Genomic DNA, 20,105 nt, shown 5'->3' on the forward strand with positions numbered 1-20,105 from the left:
GAGGACCCACTGGTCCCACTGGTCACTGTAATTTGTTTCAGAGGGAGTGGAATGGAAACTGTTGTTGATGTGAAATAGACTCATTAAAACTGGACTTTAACACAAACCAGTTTGTTAAAAAGTTAGTAATAACAAAGTCAATAATAAATAGAATATGGATAGAAACAAAGAGATCATTAAATGAACAATAATATTTAAAGGATTTATATTGTTTGTTAATTATTTATTAATATTAATAATTATTTGGTGATAAGCTGAGGTTAAAGATTCACTAAATCACTTTTAAAGCCTTCCTGTACGAGTCGTGTATAGAACAATACATTGTTTATTGTGTTACCAATAAACTAAATGTGTGCATGTGTATTGTACAAAACAAATGTTAAGGATTGTATCCCTTCAAATCATATTCATTGTTTACAAAAGTCCTCCTGATTGTCCTCTTTATTTATTTAGGTTATAGACACACACACACACACACACACACACACACACACACACACACACAAGTATTTCCATGTTGTCTCTGTAAAACTATGAGTGAGGACAGAGAAGAGTGTGTGAGGTGAGAGAGGCAACAGGAAGTAGTTCACACTGAGAGTGGAAACAGGAAGTAGTTCACACAGAGAGGAAGAGTAACGGCTGGTCTGTCCTTTTATTTTCCTGAGGAAGAGAGAGGATCTGTCCTGAGGTGGTCCTCTGAGCTCCATGTGAAAGGAAACAAAGACAGGCCGCAGATGCTTTTATTTTGAAAGGTTAAACGACTGCTGTGGCACATTGACTCCAGCAGGACTCAGAAGTCCAGCTCCTGGTCCTACTGGATCTAAACATGTGTCCTGTTAGAGTTCTGACTAATGCACTCAGTCCTGGTCCTGGTCCTGGTCCTACTCTCTGAGCTGATCCTGTATCGGAGGACAAAGTAGGCGATGACCCTCAGGGAGAAGAAGAAGAGGATGAGGACGATAAAGTCCAGGTAGAGTTTAGCGTCCAGCATGTCCAGCTCCTTCAGGATGTTCTCAGACTTCTGGAAGTGACATGTCTCGTCCTGGTCACAGTGGAGGTCCTCACGGTCCAGACCGTAGATGGACAGGATGACGCCCTCGAAGCCGTACCTGAAAGAGGTCAATGGTCACTGACGTCCACCCTCTGGTTTGATTGACCTGCTGTATGTAGTCAGTCAGTCATCAGCCCTGTCTGTCCCAGTCTGTCAGTGTGTCTGTAACTGACTGAGTCGTTCTCCTTCCTGTCTCCCCTCAGGTGTGCCTTCTCGCCTGATAACTTTCACTCTCTGTTTAAAGGAGTGTCTGTCCCTCATTGGTCAGTCTTTGTCTGCAAACTTAGTTTGGGTTTATCACCTTTTAGGACTTTTATCCTCCTTCATCTCCATCTACCACAGGGTCAGGTGTGGTCCATGTGTGTTTGAGGTGTGTTCCAGGTGTGGTCCAGGTCTGTAGGTGTGGTCTAGGTGTGTTCTAGGTGTGTTCCAGGTGTGGTCCAGGTGTGTTCTAGGTGTATTCCAGCTGTGGTCCACATGTGTTCCAAGTGTGTTCTAGGTGTGGTCTAGGTGTGGTCAAGGTGGAGTCTAGGTGATGCCCATGTGTGTTCTAAGTGTGTTCTAGATGTGTTTTAGGTGTGTTCTAAGTGTGTTCTTGGTGTTTTACAGCTATGGTCTAGGTGTGCTCTAGATGTGTTCCAAGTGTGTTCCAGGTGTGGTCCAGATGTGTTCTAGGTGTGCTCTAGATGTGGTCTCGGTGTGTTCCATGTGTGGTCTAGGTGTATTCTAGGTGTATTCCAGCTGTGGTCCAGGTGTGTTCTAAGTGTGTTCTAGGTGCGGTCTAGGTGTGGTCAAGGTGGGGTCTAGGTGATGCCCATGTGTGTTCTAAGTGTGTTCTAGATGTGTTCTAGGTGTGTTCTAGGTGTGTTACAGCTATGGTCCAGGTGTGTTCTAGGTGTGGTCTAGATGTGGTCTAGGTGTGTTCTAGGTGTGTTACAGCTATGGTCCAGGTGTGGTCTAGGTGTGTTTCAAGTGAGGTCAAGGTGCTTTCCAGGTGTGGTTCTCACCTGACGTAGGAGACGTAGGAGATCCACTGCAGGTACCAGGGGATGGTGTCAAAGCTGACAAAGAAACCAGAGAACAGCAGCACTGGGATCGCCGTAACCGGACCCACGAAGGTCGCCACCTACAAGAGGTCAGAGGTCAGAGGGAGCATCGTCTACTGTGAAATCACATGGTGGGGGCGGAGCTCTAAGTCACCTGTAAGGAGGTGGAAGCAGCTCCAATCAGCAGCCCTAGACTCTGAGCCACCAATGACGTTAGAACACCCAGAGACAGGAAGAGAAGGAACCTGAGAACCTCGGCGGGTTTGAGAACGTCATCCAGTACACAAGACAGCAGTAGATGAGAGGGAACACAACCTGTAACACAACAACACACAATATACACAACACAGCAGTAGATGAGAGGGAACACAAGCTTCAAGCTTATGTTCTGATGGGTTGGGTTGTGTTGTGTTGTGTTGCGTTGGTGTTGTGTTGTGTTGCGTTGCGTTGTGTTGTTGTGCTAGTACCTGGAAGGGTATGTCAGCCATGGTCTTGGCTAAATAATAGGCCTTCAGACTGTACCAGTAGTTCAGATGTTCCCTCAGGAACACTCCCATCTCCAGAGGAACTGTAACACACACATCCTTTAACTGTGTGTGTGCGTGCGTGTGTGTGTGTGTGTGTGTGTGTGTGTGTGTGTGTGCGCGTGTGTGCGTTCTTACAAGTGAGAACTGTAGGCATCAGAGCAGCAAACATGAGGAACAGCATGGAGAAGAACAGGAACCCTGAGTTACTCAGAACCTTTTTCGCTTCATTCCCGATGTCGAGGTAGAGCAGACCAATCAGGAGTCCGATCCCAATGTGGGACATGATCCTCAAGTGAGTCAGCACCTGGTCAACCAATCAGAGGACAGAGAAACACACCACATACAATCACACACATTGACACACAAACATACAATACCAGTGTTTTATCACCATGTCAGTGTGTCAGTGTCCATCCCCCTCACCACCCCTCCCAGTGTCCTACTGCCTGTCTCATTACACAGGCTCAATGGTAACCAGTAACATTCCTGTGGAAATGTGTCTCACCGAGTCTCGAAGGATGCTGATCAAGGTTCTTCTGAACAGGATGGTGAACTGAGTCACGCAGCTGGCAGAGAAGCTGTGGCACCCCTCAGACGATGAGCAGTCCTACAACACAGCAGGTCACAGGTCACAGGTCGCAGGTCAGAGGTCGGTGCAGGACTGTAGCAGCTCCTACCTCCGGCTGGCCCAGGATCAGCTGTAGTTTGGTGACTCCGTTGAGCTCCGTCTCACACCTCTGCTCCTGGACGGCCTTCACCAGATGCACCATCTGATCTCCATACTCTCCTGAAGCCACCTCCATCACTGAGTGACAGACACAGGTCGTTAAACCAGTACAGACACTCAGAGGGACATCACACAATTCATGTGGCAGAGCTGAACAATTGACAGAACAGGAAGTCAGTAGTTTAGTCAGTCCTTTGGTTGTTGGTCAGTTGCTCGGTCTCTTACCAAAGTCGGCAGGATTGTGGTAGGTTGGACAGTTGAGTCCAAGCTCTCTAAGGTAGGTCACCAAATGGTGGACCTTTCCTCTGTAGATGCACTGACCCTGACTCAGCACGTACAGCTGAAACACAGACACACACTCTGAGCCTCTTTGAGTCAGTTGTTTGGTCAGTTGTTGCGGTTCCTCTCACCTTGTCAAAGAGCTCAAACAGTTTAGCGCTGGGTTGGTGGATTGTGCAGATGACAGTTCTTCCTCCTTTAGCCAGAGCTTTGAGTAGAGAGACAACCTGGAAACAAGACGAGCTGTCCAGACCGCTGAGACAGACAGACATACAGACAGACAGTTTAAATAATAATAAGGTCCGAGTGATTCAGACGTCAGTGAGCATCTCAGACCTGGTGGGTTCATCAAAGAACATGACGGGAGGATTGTTGACGAGCTCCTGAGCGATTGCTAACCTCTTCCTCTGACCTCCAGACAGATGAGATGTCCTGGTTTCAGCACAGTCCAGCAGACCAAGGGCCACCAGGATCTCGTGGACCTGTAGGACCAGGACCAGAATTAAGACCTGGACCAGGAACTGGAGTTGATGGATGGAAAGCTTTCAGTGGGACTCACCATGTTCCTGCGAGACTCCTCCTTCTCTTGCAACTTCAGGTTGGCAGAGACCTGCAGAGACAGAGACACCTGAGGATGCTGCTGATGGGCTTGAGGGCGGGGCTTATTCTGACCTCACCATCATGGCTTCCTGCACGCTCAGGTGAGGCAGCAGCATGTCGTCCTGCATGATGTAACAGGAAACTTTCCTGAAGGAACGCAGGTCCCTCGGCTCATTATTGATCAGGATCTCACCTTTCATTCCTGTATCCCTGTACGCACACGCACATACACACACACAAAAGAGACATGTATGAATATGTAAAATATGAAAGTGAACCCATTGCAGAGGAACATTAATCCAATATTAACTCACTCAGTGCCATTGCGAGATAACTCGTCATTTAAGTTTTTCACGGGGATTACTAGAAAACACCCTGGCGGAGGTCCCTCATCAATATCTAAGCTGTGGGGTGTTGTAGTGACCAACTGTGTCCTGAAGATGGCAGCAGTGCACCTTTAAATGAGAGATTAGCTACTGATTCTACCCAGCAAAGGAGGAAAAAAGCAGGAACAAGTGAGATCATGGCGCTACAGAGTGATATTGTCACGTATCCAGCAGCTCAGAGCTCCACATACTAACAGAACGTGTGTGGACCTGAGTGGATTATTGATAATGTTGCGATGGTGAGAGAAAACCATCAACTAACCGGGCCAAACGGGTGATTGATGTGTGTCTGGGGGTGGGGGGTTCAAAATACTCCCAGCCTGTGAGCCAGATACCAAAATAATAGGTGACATGTAGGAGGTAGCAGCGCACCTTTGGATGGGAGATCATCCATGCTCAGCAGAGCTCAGAGGGAGAGAGGAAAGGCGTTTACGAGACAGAAAATGGCGCTACGTACGAGGGTTGACGTTTCCAGCAGCGCACACTCAACCAGAGCATGTGTGGAACTCATGGATAGTGTGGCGATGGTGAGATAAAACCATAAAAAAACGGGGAATGCAGTGAAACTCTGTATGTCAGGGAGGAAGAGTGTGCAGACTGACGGGAGAGAAACTTGGAAGAACGCCAAAATACAGTAAGAAATCAATTCAACTCTGACCCAGATAGATAAATAATAATATGCCATCAAAAGCCCACTCAGTGTTTTTTTTTTGTTTTATATAAGGAAACAATGTTCAGATGCTAGAGTTGTCGCTAAAGCAAAAACAAAACCTTTAAAGTCACTGAAGGGTTTTTTTTAGAAAAAGGCTTTTTCTCAGCTTTTTGCTCTGAAATGGAAGATTTGTGTAAAACTTGCTCTATTCAACGACTGATTACAAAAGAACGAAACGAGCCAGAAACAAATTCTTTTTTTTTGATGAAAGTAGAGGCTTCAATCTTTCAGAATCTGGTATCAGATTTCAGATATTCGATGAGTCTTTAAAATCAGTCAAAATGCTCAAAAACAGCTGGCACTGAGGTGGGTAGAAAATCTGAAAATGGCTGGCACTGAATGAGTTAAGGGGATACAGTAGGGTCCTCTTTGTGTCCAAAGTCCAGATAAAAGTAGGGTTTAAAACCACTGCCATATTAAACATGGAATCCAGCTCAAACTCATGTTCTCACACCTCTTCTGTCTCGAACGATTCCGAGTAAATGGGCGAAAGTTATAGACTGGTGACTGACTATCGACTGAGAGGCTGGTGTGAGGAACAATAGATGTTAGAACTTCTATGATTTGACACTTTTGCAAAAACAATTACAGCTTTTTTGAGGACAGTAAAATGTTTTTTTTGCACGTTATAAAATCTTTTAAACAAAAAGTCATCGACACACAAATTACGCCTCTGCTATTGGTGTGAGGTGGAAAAACATGCTACGAGATCATTTTTATCAAACGCAGCAGAATAAAAGTCTGTCTGTCGGTCGTTCTGTGTGGTGTTACTCATAATTATATTAAGTCTTTCATATATGTGTATATATATATATATATACTGTATATATACACTTTCATATATATATTCAAACTTTTCTTTCATACATTCAGACTTTCATATATATATATAGTACTTAGTATATACAGTATATATAGTTATACCTCGTACATATGTAGTTATACTTAATTAAACCTTTAAATTGGGACAGAAGGAAGGAGCTTCATTAGAACGAGTCAAAGGCAGGAGGAGTGTGTGTGTGTGTGTGTGTGTGTGTGTGTGTGTGTGTGTGTGTGTGTGTGTGTGTGTGTGTGTGTGTGCGTGTGAGAGAGAGAGAAAGAGAAAGAGAGAGCGAGAGAGAGAGAGAGAGAGAGCTGTTAAAGCAGCAGTGTGTGTGTGTGTGAGCTCCAGAGTGTGTGGTGTGAGGTGAGGTGATGATGATGATGATGATGAACTCCTCTCAGTCCCACTTTGTGCTGACGGCGTTCATCGACTGGTGGCCTCTCCAGGCGGCGGGGTTTGTGCTGCTCCTGTGTGTCTACGTGTTTGTGGTGGTGTCCAACATGCTGCTGGTGGCCTCCATCGCGGCCACGCGCAGCCTGCACGAGCCCATGTACGTGTTCCTGTGCAGCCTGTTTGTGAACGAGGTGTACGGCGGCACCGTGCTCCTCCCCTTCCTGCTGCTGCATACGCTCACACACGTGCACACCATCTCATACTCCCTGTGCTTCGTGCAGGTGTTCAGCCTCTATTCCTACGGCTGCGTGGAGCTGATTATCCTCACCGTGATTGCCTACGACCGCTACCTGTCCATCTGCCATCCCCTGCAGTACCACGCCCGTATGACATGGGGCCGTGTGGCATTGCTGACAGCCGTTGCCTGGCTCTACTCCATAGTGACGGTGTCGGTGGGCTACCTGTCGCCCACGGCCGTCCTACAGCTGTGTGGGAACGTCATCCATAACCTGTACTGTGATAACTACCTGCTGCTGAGGCTGGCCTGCACACCCAAAGCCTTCAACAACATCTACGAGATGGCGTACGGCGCCATCTCCATCTTCATCCCCCTGCTGCTCATCGCGCTCACGTACGTGAACATCCTGAAGGTGTGTTTCTCTGGCTCCGCGCAGAGCAGACACAAGGCCGTGACCACATGCGCGCCCCACCTACTCTCCGTCATGAACTTCTGCCTGGTGGCGTTCTTTCAGATCCTGCACGGCCGCTACAACCTGGCCCACATCTCCCCTGCCCTCAAGGTGCTGCTGTCTGTGTACCACGCCATCAGCAACACGGTTCTCAACCCGCTGATCCACGGCCTCAGGCTGGCCAAGATACGGGCCGCCTGCAGGCAGCTGCTCACCTTCAGCAGCACACCCAAGGACCACTAGAGAACATCCAACACCTCCATCCAACGTGTGAAGAACACATTCATGTTGAGCAGATGAAAGAGACCAACAGTATTATCTACAGTCTGTTCCTCTCTTTTCTTCTCTCCTTTCCTCTCTGTGCGTTCCTGTAGTAGAACCAGAATGTGTTGATGATGTCATACTAATGTTCTACTCACACTAATGTAATACTCATACTAAGTGTGACGTCTAAATGAGTATGTAGTGCATTCACATTTGATAGTATGTAAAGATTGAGTAGGTGAGAAATACCAGGATGTATATTATATGGGGACATTTTTTAAGTATGCACGGTGGGCACACTAGTCATACTTAACCATCCCATGATGCATTGGGAGCTGAATGTAAAATAGTCCTGGGACCGGCTTCAAGCTAAAAATCAAACTTCCTCTTTTTAAAATAAAAGCATCTCTTCTTGTCTTCCATTAGCTTTTTTTTTTTTAACTCTTTTGTAAATAGGGCTCTTATTTTGAAGTTAACAGGAAGTTTAGTCAGTAGACCAATGGAGGGTCTCTGAAAATGTGAGAAATGTGTCTATGTGAGTTTTATGGATCAAATGAGCACATGTTGATATTCTACTTGGTCACTTTCTCACTTCAAATGTTTTTCAGAACTTTTAAAGTAAAGGTGGAGAATCAACAGAGATATTTAGCCTCAGTGTGTCAGTTTTAATGCTGTAGGTTCCAAATGCATCTTGGGAAACTTGGAAGTATACATCAGTGGGAACGCTCATCATCCTAATTATAATATAGTATATACTAGACAGTATGTACTCATTGAGTGTGTAGTGCATTAGTGGGACATTTACTACACAGCCTTAGTGTGTATGTGATCCTCTGATGTTTACCTCTTTCAGCTCATGTTGTATCAGTAATTCTGATGATGATAAATGTGTGCGTGCGTGTGTGTGTGTTATGGCAATTATTATATTCATCATCATATCGTCAAATGTGTGTTCAGGTGTACAATTTGTCATGTTTTAATACATGATGACTGCATTACTCTTTGCACTTTTGAACAGCTGAGTCATGTTAGATTAAACAGTACAGATCGTATTGTATCCACAGTGCAACACAGAGTCTCTGCTGAAGGCCAAACTCAAACTCACATGCAGATAAACACGCACACACACTATCAAGGACAGATCAGAGTGGCGCCCAACCTTCCTCATAATATACACGTCTTCATCATCCTCAAACGTTTCCACTGTTGGGCATCTGACCCCCTCCTTCTCCTCACCTCAGGGTGGAACTTTTTCTGTTATCTGTATAAAAGCTTAAGCTTGAGACTTTGGAGCTCACAGGTTTCATTTCATACTGTCTCTTTAAATTTATCTGCAGCTTTACTCACACACATTTAGTTTGATTCACTTTGAATATATTTAATAGAAACATTGTTATTATATTCATCTGTAACCCTCAACATTAAGAATTATGTTTCTTGTGAGCTCCAAAGTCTCAGGCTGAGTGATGGACTGTTTATTTATTAATTCATTTATTTTGAATGATTCAAAATTGATGAAAATGAAAAAACAAAAAGCCAATTTTAACATAATCCACATTTGACTCGTTCAATGAGAGAGAGAAAGAAAGCTAAAGTTCTTCCTTCATTCTTCACCTTTAACTAATGCAAAATCCAGTAAAAAAAAATTCATGGAAAATACAACTTAATACTGCAATAGAGCTATTCAGAAAACTATTTAACGTGTATATATATATATATGTGTGTGTGTGTGTGTGTGTGTGTGTGTGTGTGTGTGTGTGTGTGTGTGTGTGATTTCATTGCTCTGTGCTACTTTAGCTCACACATGTTTTAAATATTCATACATTCATACAGTATCTTTCTATTTCAATATTATTCACCATTACTTTTGCTTGTGTATTTTTCTTACGTTTGGTTTTGTTTAAATGTAATGATAATTTATTTGTTTTTATTTTAATCATTTCTGCTGTGTCTGACTCTAAAAGCAGCTGAAAATGTTCCTCATCACACATGTTCCTCATCCTCATCTGTTATATTCTAACAGATTTGACAGCCGAGATATATAAAATTAAAATTAAATTAAATCGGGGCTTTCGCCATTTTGCGGCGCCTGGTTAAGGGACTTGCCACAGTGATGGCCCAGGTGAAGCTTGAACCGGCAACCCTCCGATTACAAGCCCAGCGTTCTTAACCACGAGGCCACCACTCCCCTAATTTATAACATATCATAAATAACATATATCATTAATATACTAAATAAATCTAATCATGTTGATTTGTATAAACTGATTGTGTTACGTATGTAGCGTCTGATCCACTCTAACCCAAACCCTCTGATTGAATACTTTTACAGGTTGTTAATAAATGTATGATGATCAATTGTGTTTTAAATCTATAAACATAATTTGATTGTCTATGGAACTGATAATGCCTTTAATTTATTCCATTAATCTGTGCACTATAAACACATACAGTAGAATTGTACACTAATAATCTCCATCACATCATCAACACTAGTCATCATATTTTCCACTATTTGATCATTTAATCTTTTATTTACAAACAAAGCCACTCCTCCTCCTTTTTCATTTTTCCGATTCCTATGATTCAGTTCATACCAATGTTTATAATCACATCTCAGTGCAGCGTAGAAACACAACACTATTAAATATAGATATTAACATTACTATCAGGCTTTAAAGTTCATTTATTGATGCTGTGATTCAAACACAGAGGATGACATTATAAAGTATGGTTAGAGAGAGAACCCAGATAGCACCCGTACGTCTCGCCGATGTCGGCCTCAGATCGTGCGTCGGCATTCTAAAATGTCACTTACATGAAGATGTTTTTTATGCTGGAGCTCTTTTAGCTATGCTGCTAAAAATACATTTATCATCATGAACTGTGTCTCTCTTTTTTTATCCACACATAATAAGCTATTTAGTGGTAGTATATTGGTTTTGTTGTTGTTGTGATATTGCCATATTCCTATCAGATTAAAGTAAATACTTGACTATGTATATGGAGATATTTATAATAATTGAATGATCCGAGCTAAATAAAGGTTAATATAAGCTGTAGAGAAGCCGCACTGAGCATCTTTAATCCATCGTCCAGACATCGTCTCTGTGACGTCTGCCTAATGAGCAAACACTCTCCATAATACGTTTCTCTGATGAAACTTCATTCATCGTGCCGACATTGGCGAGATGTACAGTATGTGTGCTATCAGGGAAGGTTGTGGGTTGGATTCCTGACAGAAAAACACCATCAACACTTTAGGGTCAAATGAAAGGCTGAAAAACTTTGAGGTTAAAGGTCTATTATATCCTCTATTACTATTATTATTAAATTATATTGTATTATATATTATTATTGTGTTCACATTCTTTAACCAAATACATAAGTAAACACAACAAACACAAATATATTAAAGTATTTGTCTATTGAAAAAAAGAGGCTAAAACAGGTTCATGATGTCACACACACACACACACACACACACACACACACACACATGAACACACACACTAACCCTAAGCACACAATGACAGAAACCAATAAAGCTCCAATGTTACATCATAGCCACGCCCCTTTACTCTTTAACCCTGTGCTGCTACATGCTAGGCGAACACTGATTATCAGCATTGCTACATGATAGGCTGACACTGCTACATGCGAGGCTAACAGTATTTGACAGTGCTGCTACATGCTAGGCTAACATTAATTGACAGTGCTGGTACATGCTAGGCTAACAGTGCTACATGCTAATCTAAGCTAACAGTTATTGTTAGTGCTGCTACATGCTATCCTTTATGTTTACATTTGTTATTTTTATTTATAATTATTATTGTTGCTGTTTTTTGTTCTTCGCACCAACCACCAAATTAAAATCCTTGTACTGTTTTTAAACTGTACTTGGCCAATTAAAAAGTTTCTGATTCTGATGCTAGGCTAACACTGCTACATACTAAGCTAGGCTAACACTGCTACATGCTAAGCTAGGCTAACAGCGAGTATTTACCCACCTGTATCCAGCCAACAGGTTCATGAGTGTTGACTTTCCAGCTCCTGATGGTCCCATTATAGCCACCAGGTCTCCACTGGTGAAGCTGCCTGAGATCCCTCTGAGTAGGGTCTTCACCCCTGAGACAGAGTAGAAACATTAAAAACATTAAAACCATTAGATCAGAACCATTAGAAACATTAGAACCACTAGAAACATTAGAACCACGAGAACAACTAGAACCATTAGAACCAGAACCACTAGAAACATTAGAATCACTAGAAACATTAGAACCACTAGAACCAGAACCATTAGAAACAGAACCATTAGAAACAGAACCATTAGAACCAACATAACCATCAGAACCATTACAACGATCATGACCATTAGAACCATTAGGATCATTAGAAACATGAGAACCAGAACCATTAAAACTATTAGAACCATCAGAATCATTGGATGTGGTAATGAGTACAGCAGTTTATTGTCATTTTTCAATTTTTCAAGCATCACATTATGTAAACATGGTTTCTGCACAGAGTATACACGTGCACGTCAGTCACGTGTCTCATGTTTGTCCACATTAAAATGGGTCAATAGGTTGACCCGCTCATTCTCCAAGTTAAAACTCATTAAAAAGCAGTTGAGGAGCACAGTGGGACAGGAGAGACTGAGTGGACTCACCATGTTGTCCATAGAGAATCAGAGAACAACGGAAACAAACATACAGAGCATCGTGGATGAGTTCACAGAGCGTCAGGCTCGTCGTATGTCCTTCAAATAATGGTGAGTAGGTCTATAGTACTTCATATTAAATAGTGTTTGTGAACATGTGGGTCACTGTGTTAGTTTTACTAAACTTTATATCTACTAATACAGGCTCTGAGTTGAAATGGTTAAAGTGGGTGTCAGAATGATGTGGTCGCTATCCGTGGTGCTGAACTGCTTTGAATTTGTGTTAATGACCATCCTAATGTTTTGTTGTTCTCTAGTTTTGTTATACTTCATGTCCGTTTGATGGACTTCAAAATGACATAGTCGCTCTCTGTGGTGTCAAAGCGTGTAAGCCCCGCTGTTGCGGGCATGTGTATGTTGTAATGTAAAACAATGTTATCATGCTCTCACCTAATAACCAAAATTATTGTTCAATCCTACTTGTGAAAGGTAATCCAACGGGATCTGTTATGAATACTGTGTCGGTTATTGCAACCAAAAGATGCACAAAACACCGGCATAGTTGCCCTCTAGTGTTAGCGTAGAGTGCGGAGACCCATCCAAGATGGCGGCAACTTTTGATGCATTCCAGCACGTCATGAGACGTCTATGTTTCTATGGGGAAAATAGCACGCAGCCAGAAACAGCGCCGCTGTGTGGCTTTTCTGACTTACGCGCATGGGAGAATAGAGCCCTGTGTGCACGTGAACTTAATAATTAGTTTGAGTTTGATCAATGACGTGTTGACAGTTATCAATGAGTGATCATCAATAATAATAATAATAATAATAATAGTCTAACTTCCTCTGTTAAAACACACACATACATCTACAATAAAATATTAATCATGAACCACTTCAACATGTTTGTCACCAGAGCTAGATGATGATGATGATGATGATGATGATGACGACGATGATGATCTGATTTATCACTGAGCAGAACCACAAGTTGATCACCTCCACTACACACACTACACACATTACACACGTTTAGACAAACATTTGCAATAGTGATGGTCTGTCCCGTCTGTACTCAAACAAGGAGGTGTGTGTGTTGTGTGTGTGTGTGTGTAGTTTATCACTGAGCTGACTCCCTGTGTGACCTCTGACCCCTGGTGTGACACACACCAGGGCCCGCCCACTCATTAATAATCCGGCCGAGGTGATGGAGGCGGAGCTGAAGAAGGTCCCCAGTTTAACCAGATTATCAGATCTAATGAGATCAGATTAAATCAGCTCTGACCGACAGTAACCCCCCCCACCACCCACACACACACACACACCCACCCACACACACACCCACCCACACGTCTTAGAAACACAATTACATTCTGATACAGGAGATAAATTAACCTCTTATCTTTGAATAAAGCAGAGGACACAAGCTAACATAACAAGCTAACATAACAAGCTAACATAACAAGCTAACATAACAAGCTAACGTAGCAGCTAACTCACTATATTATACTACAATAAACACAAAAAGCTGCTCTATGATAGATTATATATGCTATTATACAGTATATAAACTAAGTTAGTACTATAGTACAGACTGGACTATTGTAATGGTCTTCATCAAACATCTACAGCTGCAAAGAAGAAGTGGAGAAGAGCTGAAGTCAGTGTCACATGAACATTTATAAATCACAGTTAGTTATCATAATTTTTTGTAGTTTAATGTTTTTACTGCTTATTTTAATGTTTTTATAGATTTTTAAACTGTTAACTGTTTACTTTTTGATTATGTAAAGCACATTGAACTGCCTTGTGTATAAGATGAATATGAATAAATGTGCGTTGCCTTAAAGGACGTGGTGCACCGTTGGTCCAGGTATGCACTGCGACCACGCCTGGTTTTAGGGACACGCCCACAACAGAACAGAACAGAACACTGAGAAATCAGACACTGGGATCAAAACGCAGCACAAAGCTGAGCTCTGTGTGTGTGTGTGTGTGTGTGTGTGTGTGTGTGTGTGTGTGTGTGTGTGTGTGTGTCTCAGTGTAACCAAACCTCTCTCTGAGGAAAACTTGTTGAACTGAAAGTAAAGAAAAAGCAGGTTTTACATTTCAGATCTGAACAAAAGAAGAACAAAATACTGAACTCCCAGAAACCAGAGGAACACACACACACACACACACACACACACACACACACACACACACACACACACACACACACACACACACACACACACACACACACACACACACACACACACACACACACACACACACACACACAACAGCGCTAGCTTTGACCCATAGATGAGAGATTCTTCTTCAAGTTTCTGTTTCTCTGCCTAGAGAAGTTTCTACTCCAGTAACTAGTTACAGTAACTGGTTACAGTAACTGGTTAGCTGGTGTAACTGGTTACAGTAACTGGTTACAGTAACTGGTTAGCTGGTGTAACTGGTTACAGTAACTGGTTACAGTAACTGGTTACAGTAACTGGTTACAGTAACTGGTTAGCTGGTGTAACTGGTTACAGTAACTGGTTACAGTAACTGGTTAGCTGGTGTAACTGGTTACAGTAACTGGGTTTGCATTCAGAGAACAACTTCTGATCCATGAGCTAACCAGTTACTGTAACCAGACAAACCAAGGAGATCAATATATCAGTTGTTCACCACCCATTCAGACCCATTCCACCACTAGTAAAGGCAACTTTATTTAGAGCATTTCATACACAAGGCCATTAATTGTGTTTTACACAATTAAAAATTGCAACAGAAAACATTTAACAGTTAGAAAATCTTTTTTTTTTTAAATCAGCAGTAAAAACATTAAATCAACAATAAAATGATGCTAATTCTCCCTCTCAGTCATAATCAGTAGAGACTGTGATTAAAAGATGTTCATGTGATGCTGACTTCAGCTCTGCTGCAGTTTTTGCAGCATAACAACTAAAATGTTTGCTGTGAACTCTGGGCTCCACTATCTGACCTGTGTCCTAGTGGTGCTGCTGGTTATCAGTGTTGGGAATGTTTCTTTAAAAAAAGTTATTAGTTATAGTTACTCACGACTTGTTCCAAAAAGTAACTGCGTTAGTAACTAAATAATTCAATAATAAAAGTAACTCATTACCAAGGAAAGTAAATATTTGCGTTACTGTAAAAAAAAAGTTGCTATATGTCAAAAAATTCAGATTTTTTTTAGATGTGTCGTTGTGAGGTGCTTCATTAAATTTGAGTTGCTTACAACGGATGTGGACAAAGTCTTCACTCCTGGATATAATGAACACTTCACATGTACGTTCTTGTCTTTGACCACAATTAATTTAAAGTAGTGTTTGTATCACCATCATAAAAATAACTTTTCATCAGACTGCTCCACGCTCACCATCTCTGCTGATTCATCACATCTGTAGTGGTTGTGTGTGTGTGCTGGCACATGTGTAAAAACACTGGCTCTGATTGGCTACCATGAAACATGACGCCGCCTTAGCCAATCATAAATGCTCACCTTGTTTTTAACCCACCTCCTCACTACAGCTGCGTATGAAGCCAGGGGTGTTTTCGGATAACAGTTTATTCAATCAATGCACGTAACGCACCGCATTTAACGTCAACAGCATTGTAACAGCGTAAAAAGTAATTAGTTAGATTATCCTGTTACTGAAAGAAAAAAAACATTGTTACCGAACGCCGTTATTCTAAGTACTGCTGGTTATAAATGTGGTGGTGAATCTATCAGTGAGCTGTTAGTCGGGTCTGAACCCAGCTATGGACACAGGAAGCAGCCAACCAGCAGCACTACTTTACACTCTCCTCTGAGGCTGACTGGGAGCAGCATTTTAGTTTCTGCTCCTCATGGTAAACTCATTCATTATTTCACTAAACCTGACGGTTGTTCCAGAAAGCAGGTTCTGCTCAAACTCTGAGTTTGTTGGAGCTCTAATGAGGGACACTGAGTATCCCATTGCTTTTAGTGAGGTTAGTTATACTCTGAGTCTGTTACCATGGTAACATTCTTCAAGTTTTGTCTAGGTAACCCTGACTCCGCCCACCTGAACACCGCTTCTCTAGGAACACTTTAATGAACCTTGACACTCTTCTCTGATAGACATTAGTAACATCACAGACGTTATCACATCGTTACTAATGTTAGTTTTTTTTATAACATTAGTGATGCAGAGAATTTAGTGAAAGGCTCTGATAGATCAATCAGAAAGATTGATCTGCATTAAAACACCTACTGACGTTCTGTGTGGACACATTTCGAACAGGTTCACATTCCTCTATAAACAGCTGCTAATTTCACCCATCGTGGCTAATTTTATTTTTATTTAATTTATTTATTTATTTGAGTATGAAATAAATTGCTCTCTTCTGGCTCACTGCCATGATAGCTCGCGTTATCTTTGCTTCATTTACAGTATGATGGCTTTTTATGGCACGCGTGCAAGGTTTACATACTCAGAGTTGATTGACCCACTTCATACCAGCTGTAATGGAATCAGATTCCCAGAGTTTATGGATAGACTCAGAGTTTGTTGAACCTCCTTTCTGGAATACCCCTCTGAGCTCTGAACAACAACACTCAGAGAGCCTATGTTACAGAGCGAGATTACCTCTTAACGCGCTAACCTCCTGGATTTAATCATTGTGTGCTGGACTACGAAGCTCACTAACGTTTTACGGAGCTAAATCACCATGGTAACTTAGGCTGAACGACAAACCTGGTTGGGAGCCAGTTTTGTTCTGGCTAGGATCTTAGCGAGTGCTAAAGTCCCGCCTCCTGACCAATCAGATCTCTTAGATAGCAAGCTGTCCAATAAAAGGTGATGTGTGAACACGTCACTGTGTGGATCTGATCTGACGCTGACAGGAGAGAAAATATTTAGACATAAATACAATCCTTTCATTTACTGATGAGATCCTTTAGGAAACATATAGATTTATATCTGATGGACTGATCTATAGTCAGCTGATGAAGCCTGTGTCAGTATGCGTGGATCGGTGAAGTCATTCGGGGGCGTGGTCAGAGCCTGGTTACTCCAGCTCAAAGAGCTGAACATACAAATCATTGATTATTTAAACTGATCTATAATCAGTTTACTGATCCTGATCATCTCCTATGTTTATAAGACCATCATCATCATCATCATCATTATCATGTTTGTTCCTATTTGTAATAATTGAACTTGTTCTAATCTGAGCAGCTATAAACAGGTCTGAGATTAGCAGAGTACACACACACACGCACGCACGTGTAATTCTGCAATTTCAATTACTTAAATTGCAGTAATTTGGCCATAATGAAGTCAATTTACTTGTGTGTGGTGTATGTGTGTGTGTGTGTGTGACCTCTGACCCCCACCTTTCCTCCTCCACCACGGTCCGTCTCTGATAGAATATGAGACCTCCTTGAACTGGATATTGATGGCCGGTCGTCGTGGTAACGACGAGAACCTCTGGGCCTCGCTGATGCTTGGCTCCGCCCCCCTCAGACAAGGAAGGGTCACCTTTGCCCCCGCCTCCCGCCGAAGGTCGGCCTCATCTAAACATACACACACTGAGCGAGGGTCGACCATCAGGTCTGGAGGTCCGTTGGTGTGCTGGAACACACACACACACACACACACACACACACACACACACACATTATTATTATTAATATTATTATTATTATTATTATTAATAATAATAATAATAATAATAGAGAGTAGTTTGGAGCTGTGACTTCATCAACAGATGAAACTCAAAATCGAGATCTCACTGACACTAAAATACCCAGTCAGGCCACCAACACCATCTGGTCACGCCCAGGACACGGCTCAAAACAATGGGTGACTGGGCCTTTGAAGCTGCTGCCCCCCACCTGTGGGGGGCAGCAGCATGTTTAAGAAAAAACTTAAATATCACCTTTTTACAGAAACTTATTTTAACAGTTAATGCCTCTTTTAGTCCTGTCTTTTAATATATGTTGTGTTTATTTTTTTAATCCTGCAGCACTTTGAGGTTTGGCATCAAATGTAAAGTGCATTACAAATAAAATGTATATTTATTATCTATATACAGTATATATCAACATACTGTATATATACACTACAGGTCTAACGTTTTAGAACTCTAGAATTAAAGTCGTGTAAGTCCAATGAACAGCTTGAAATGGTACAAAGGTAAGAACTGAACAGCCAGAGGTTCAAATAAAAAGGTTTGGTTTCGCAAAACTGAAAAATAATGTACAATTCAGAATCACACAAATAGGCCTTTTTCAGGGAACATGAAGTGAGTTAACTTAAAGCTGGTGCTACTGATTCCTACAGGTGTTCCAACTTTTCTTGGTTCCTTCCAACCCCCCCTGTCTGCATAAAAGCAGTGTTGGAACTTTTGATGGGTACTGTATGTATATATATATATATATATATATATATATATATATATGTAAGCTAACAGACCTCCATTAACGGTTTATAGTGCTCATACTTTCATCAAATGTTTAATAAACTGTAGTCTCTCACGCACACACTTCTCACAAATTTTTTTTACCAATAGTTATACTGTAATTATTCAATATTCACACTGTAAATGTTTAGTTTGATCTGATGAATACTTTTTGAGATATGAACAATTTAGTGGGGGGGGGGGGGGGGGGGGGGGGGGGGGTGTATGTGTCCTTATTTTTCTTCCACATTTATCTTCCAATATCTCAGGAACTCCAGCACATAGGAAAGTAAATATGGTATAGTAATAAGCTCCACCTATTCTCACAATATAGAAAAACATCTGCTATACATTCTATCTGGTGGACATGTCAGCTCCTCAAATATGGAAAAAAAGTTTGTCGGGGTTTGGGTCTGGAACATGTTTGGGTCTTCAGTAAACTACTTAGCATATGTCTCAGCTCCCTGTAATTTGATCAGCTTTGAGCTATGAACATAGACTGTTCACATCACTAATGATTAATCACATATGCTCTGGAAATATGAACTTTTTTTTCTGTCTGTTTTAATTTATAGTATGAAAGTTACTTTTTATTGCTATATAAAACTTTTTTTTTTCTTTCATTTTTATTTTGTACCCAAACTTTGGATTATTTTACCAATTATTAAATATTCATCAGATCAAACTAAACATTTAGTGTGAATATTAATAATCACTGTACAATTAGTAAAAGTTTCAAAAAAAAATTTAGACCCAAAGTGTGTGGAACATTTGATTAAATGAGCCAATTCTGTGTGTGTGTGTGTACTCACCATGATGATGGCGTTGGTTACTGCAGCGTCGTGCACTGACCATGCTGACATTAAACAGGCCATGACGACTCTGAGCTCTAACACACACACAATCAGAGAGGCACTAAGCCCCGCCCCTCTCACCCTGAGCCTGAGTGTAATCTGTCTTTATCCTAAAACTGTGGATCAATTCATTGCTCTGTCCACAGGGGGCGCTGCACTAGCACACTGGGCTAGCTAGTTAGCTAGTAGGTTAGTTACATAGTTAGTGTTAGTCTTAGCCTGTTAACCTGAGATCATGATTATATCTGAGACATGGGAGAGGATAAATAAATGATGTCATCAGACCAATGTTTTTAATTGATGAAGCTAAAGCTCAGTGTGATCAATCACAAACATTTTGTTCAGAAGTGTGTGTGTTTAGAGCCGTATGTCTGTAGAAGTTCTGGAGGATGAATCTCTCACTGAAGAAGCTCCAACACCAGGAAGTGTTTAGTTCAGGTCCCTCTGTCACCGTGGGACATCTGAGCTCCAGTTTCAGTCACCTCATTGGTCCCTGTGCTGCTGTGGGCGTGGCCCTGAACTCCCACATTTATTTTACTGAATAATTATGAATAATGATGTTCCAACCTGTTGGTGTCCCAGGGTCAAAGGTCACATACCTTTATCTCTATGAATCAGAGTAAACATGTAGCATCATCGCCCCCTGCTGGTTCACATCTCAAA

The 20,105-nt window shown here is 41.7% G+C and overlaps 1 protein-coding gene across 1 annotated transcript; it reads right to left on the reverse strand.

Moving 5' to 3' along the window:
- Positions 1 to 764: 764 nt before the first annotated feature.
- Positions 765 to 20,004, reverse strand: abcg1 (ATP-binding cassette, sub-family G (WHITE), member 1). The gene is given in 16 exon segments (XM_028464401.1): positions 765 to 1,109; positions 2,059 to 2,177; positions 2,252 to 2,365; positions 2,368 to 2,412; positions 2,565 to 2,665; positions 2,760 to 2,928; positions 3,130 to 3,231; positions 3,302 to 3,429; positions 3,577 to 3,691; positions 3,762 to 3,885; positions 3,967 to 4,112; positions 4,190 to 4,240; positions 4,308 to 4,440; positions 11,508 to 11,625; positions 17,522 to 17,759; positions 19,401 to 20,004. Coding segments are annotated over 16 exon segments (2,055 nt in total). The 5' UTR covers positions 19,464 to 20,004; the 3' UTR covers positions 765 to 820.
- Between the last annotated feature and the right edge of the window lie 101 nt (positions 20,005 to 20,105).

Source organism: Gouania willdenowi, chromosome 13 (genome assembly GCF_900634775.1).
Source record: "Gouania willdenowi chromosome 13, fGouWil2.1, whole genome shotgun sequence".
NCBI lineage: Eukaryota > Metazoa > Chordata > Actinopteri > Blenniiformes > Gobiesocidae > Gouania > Gouania willdenowi.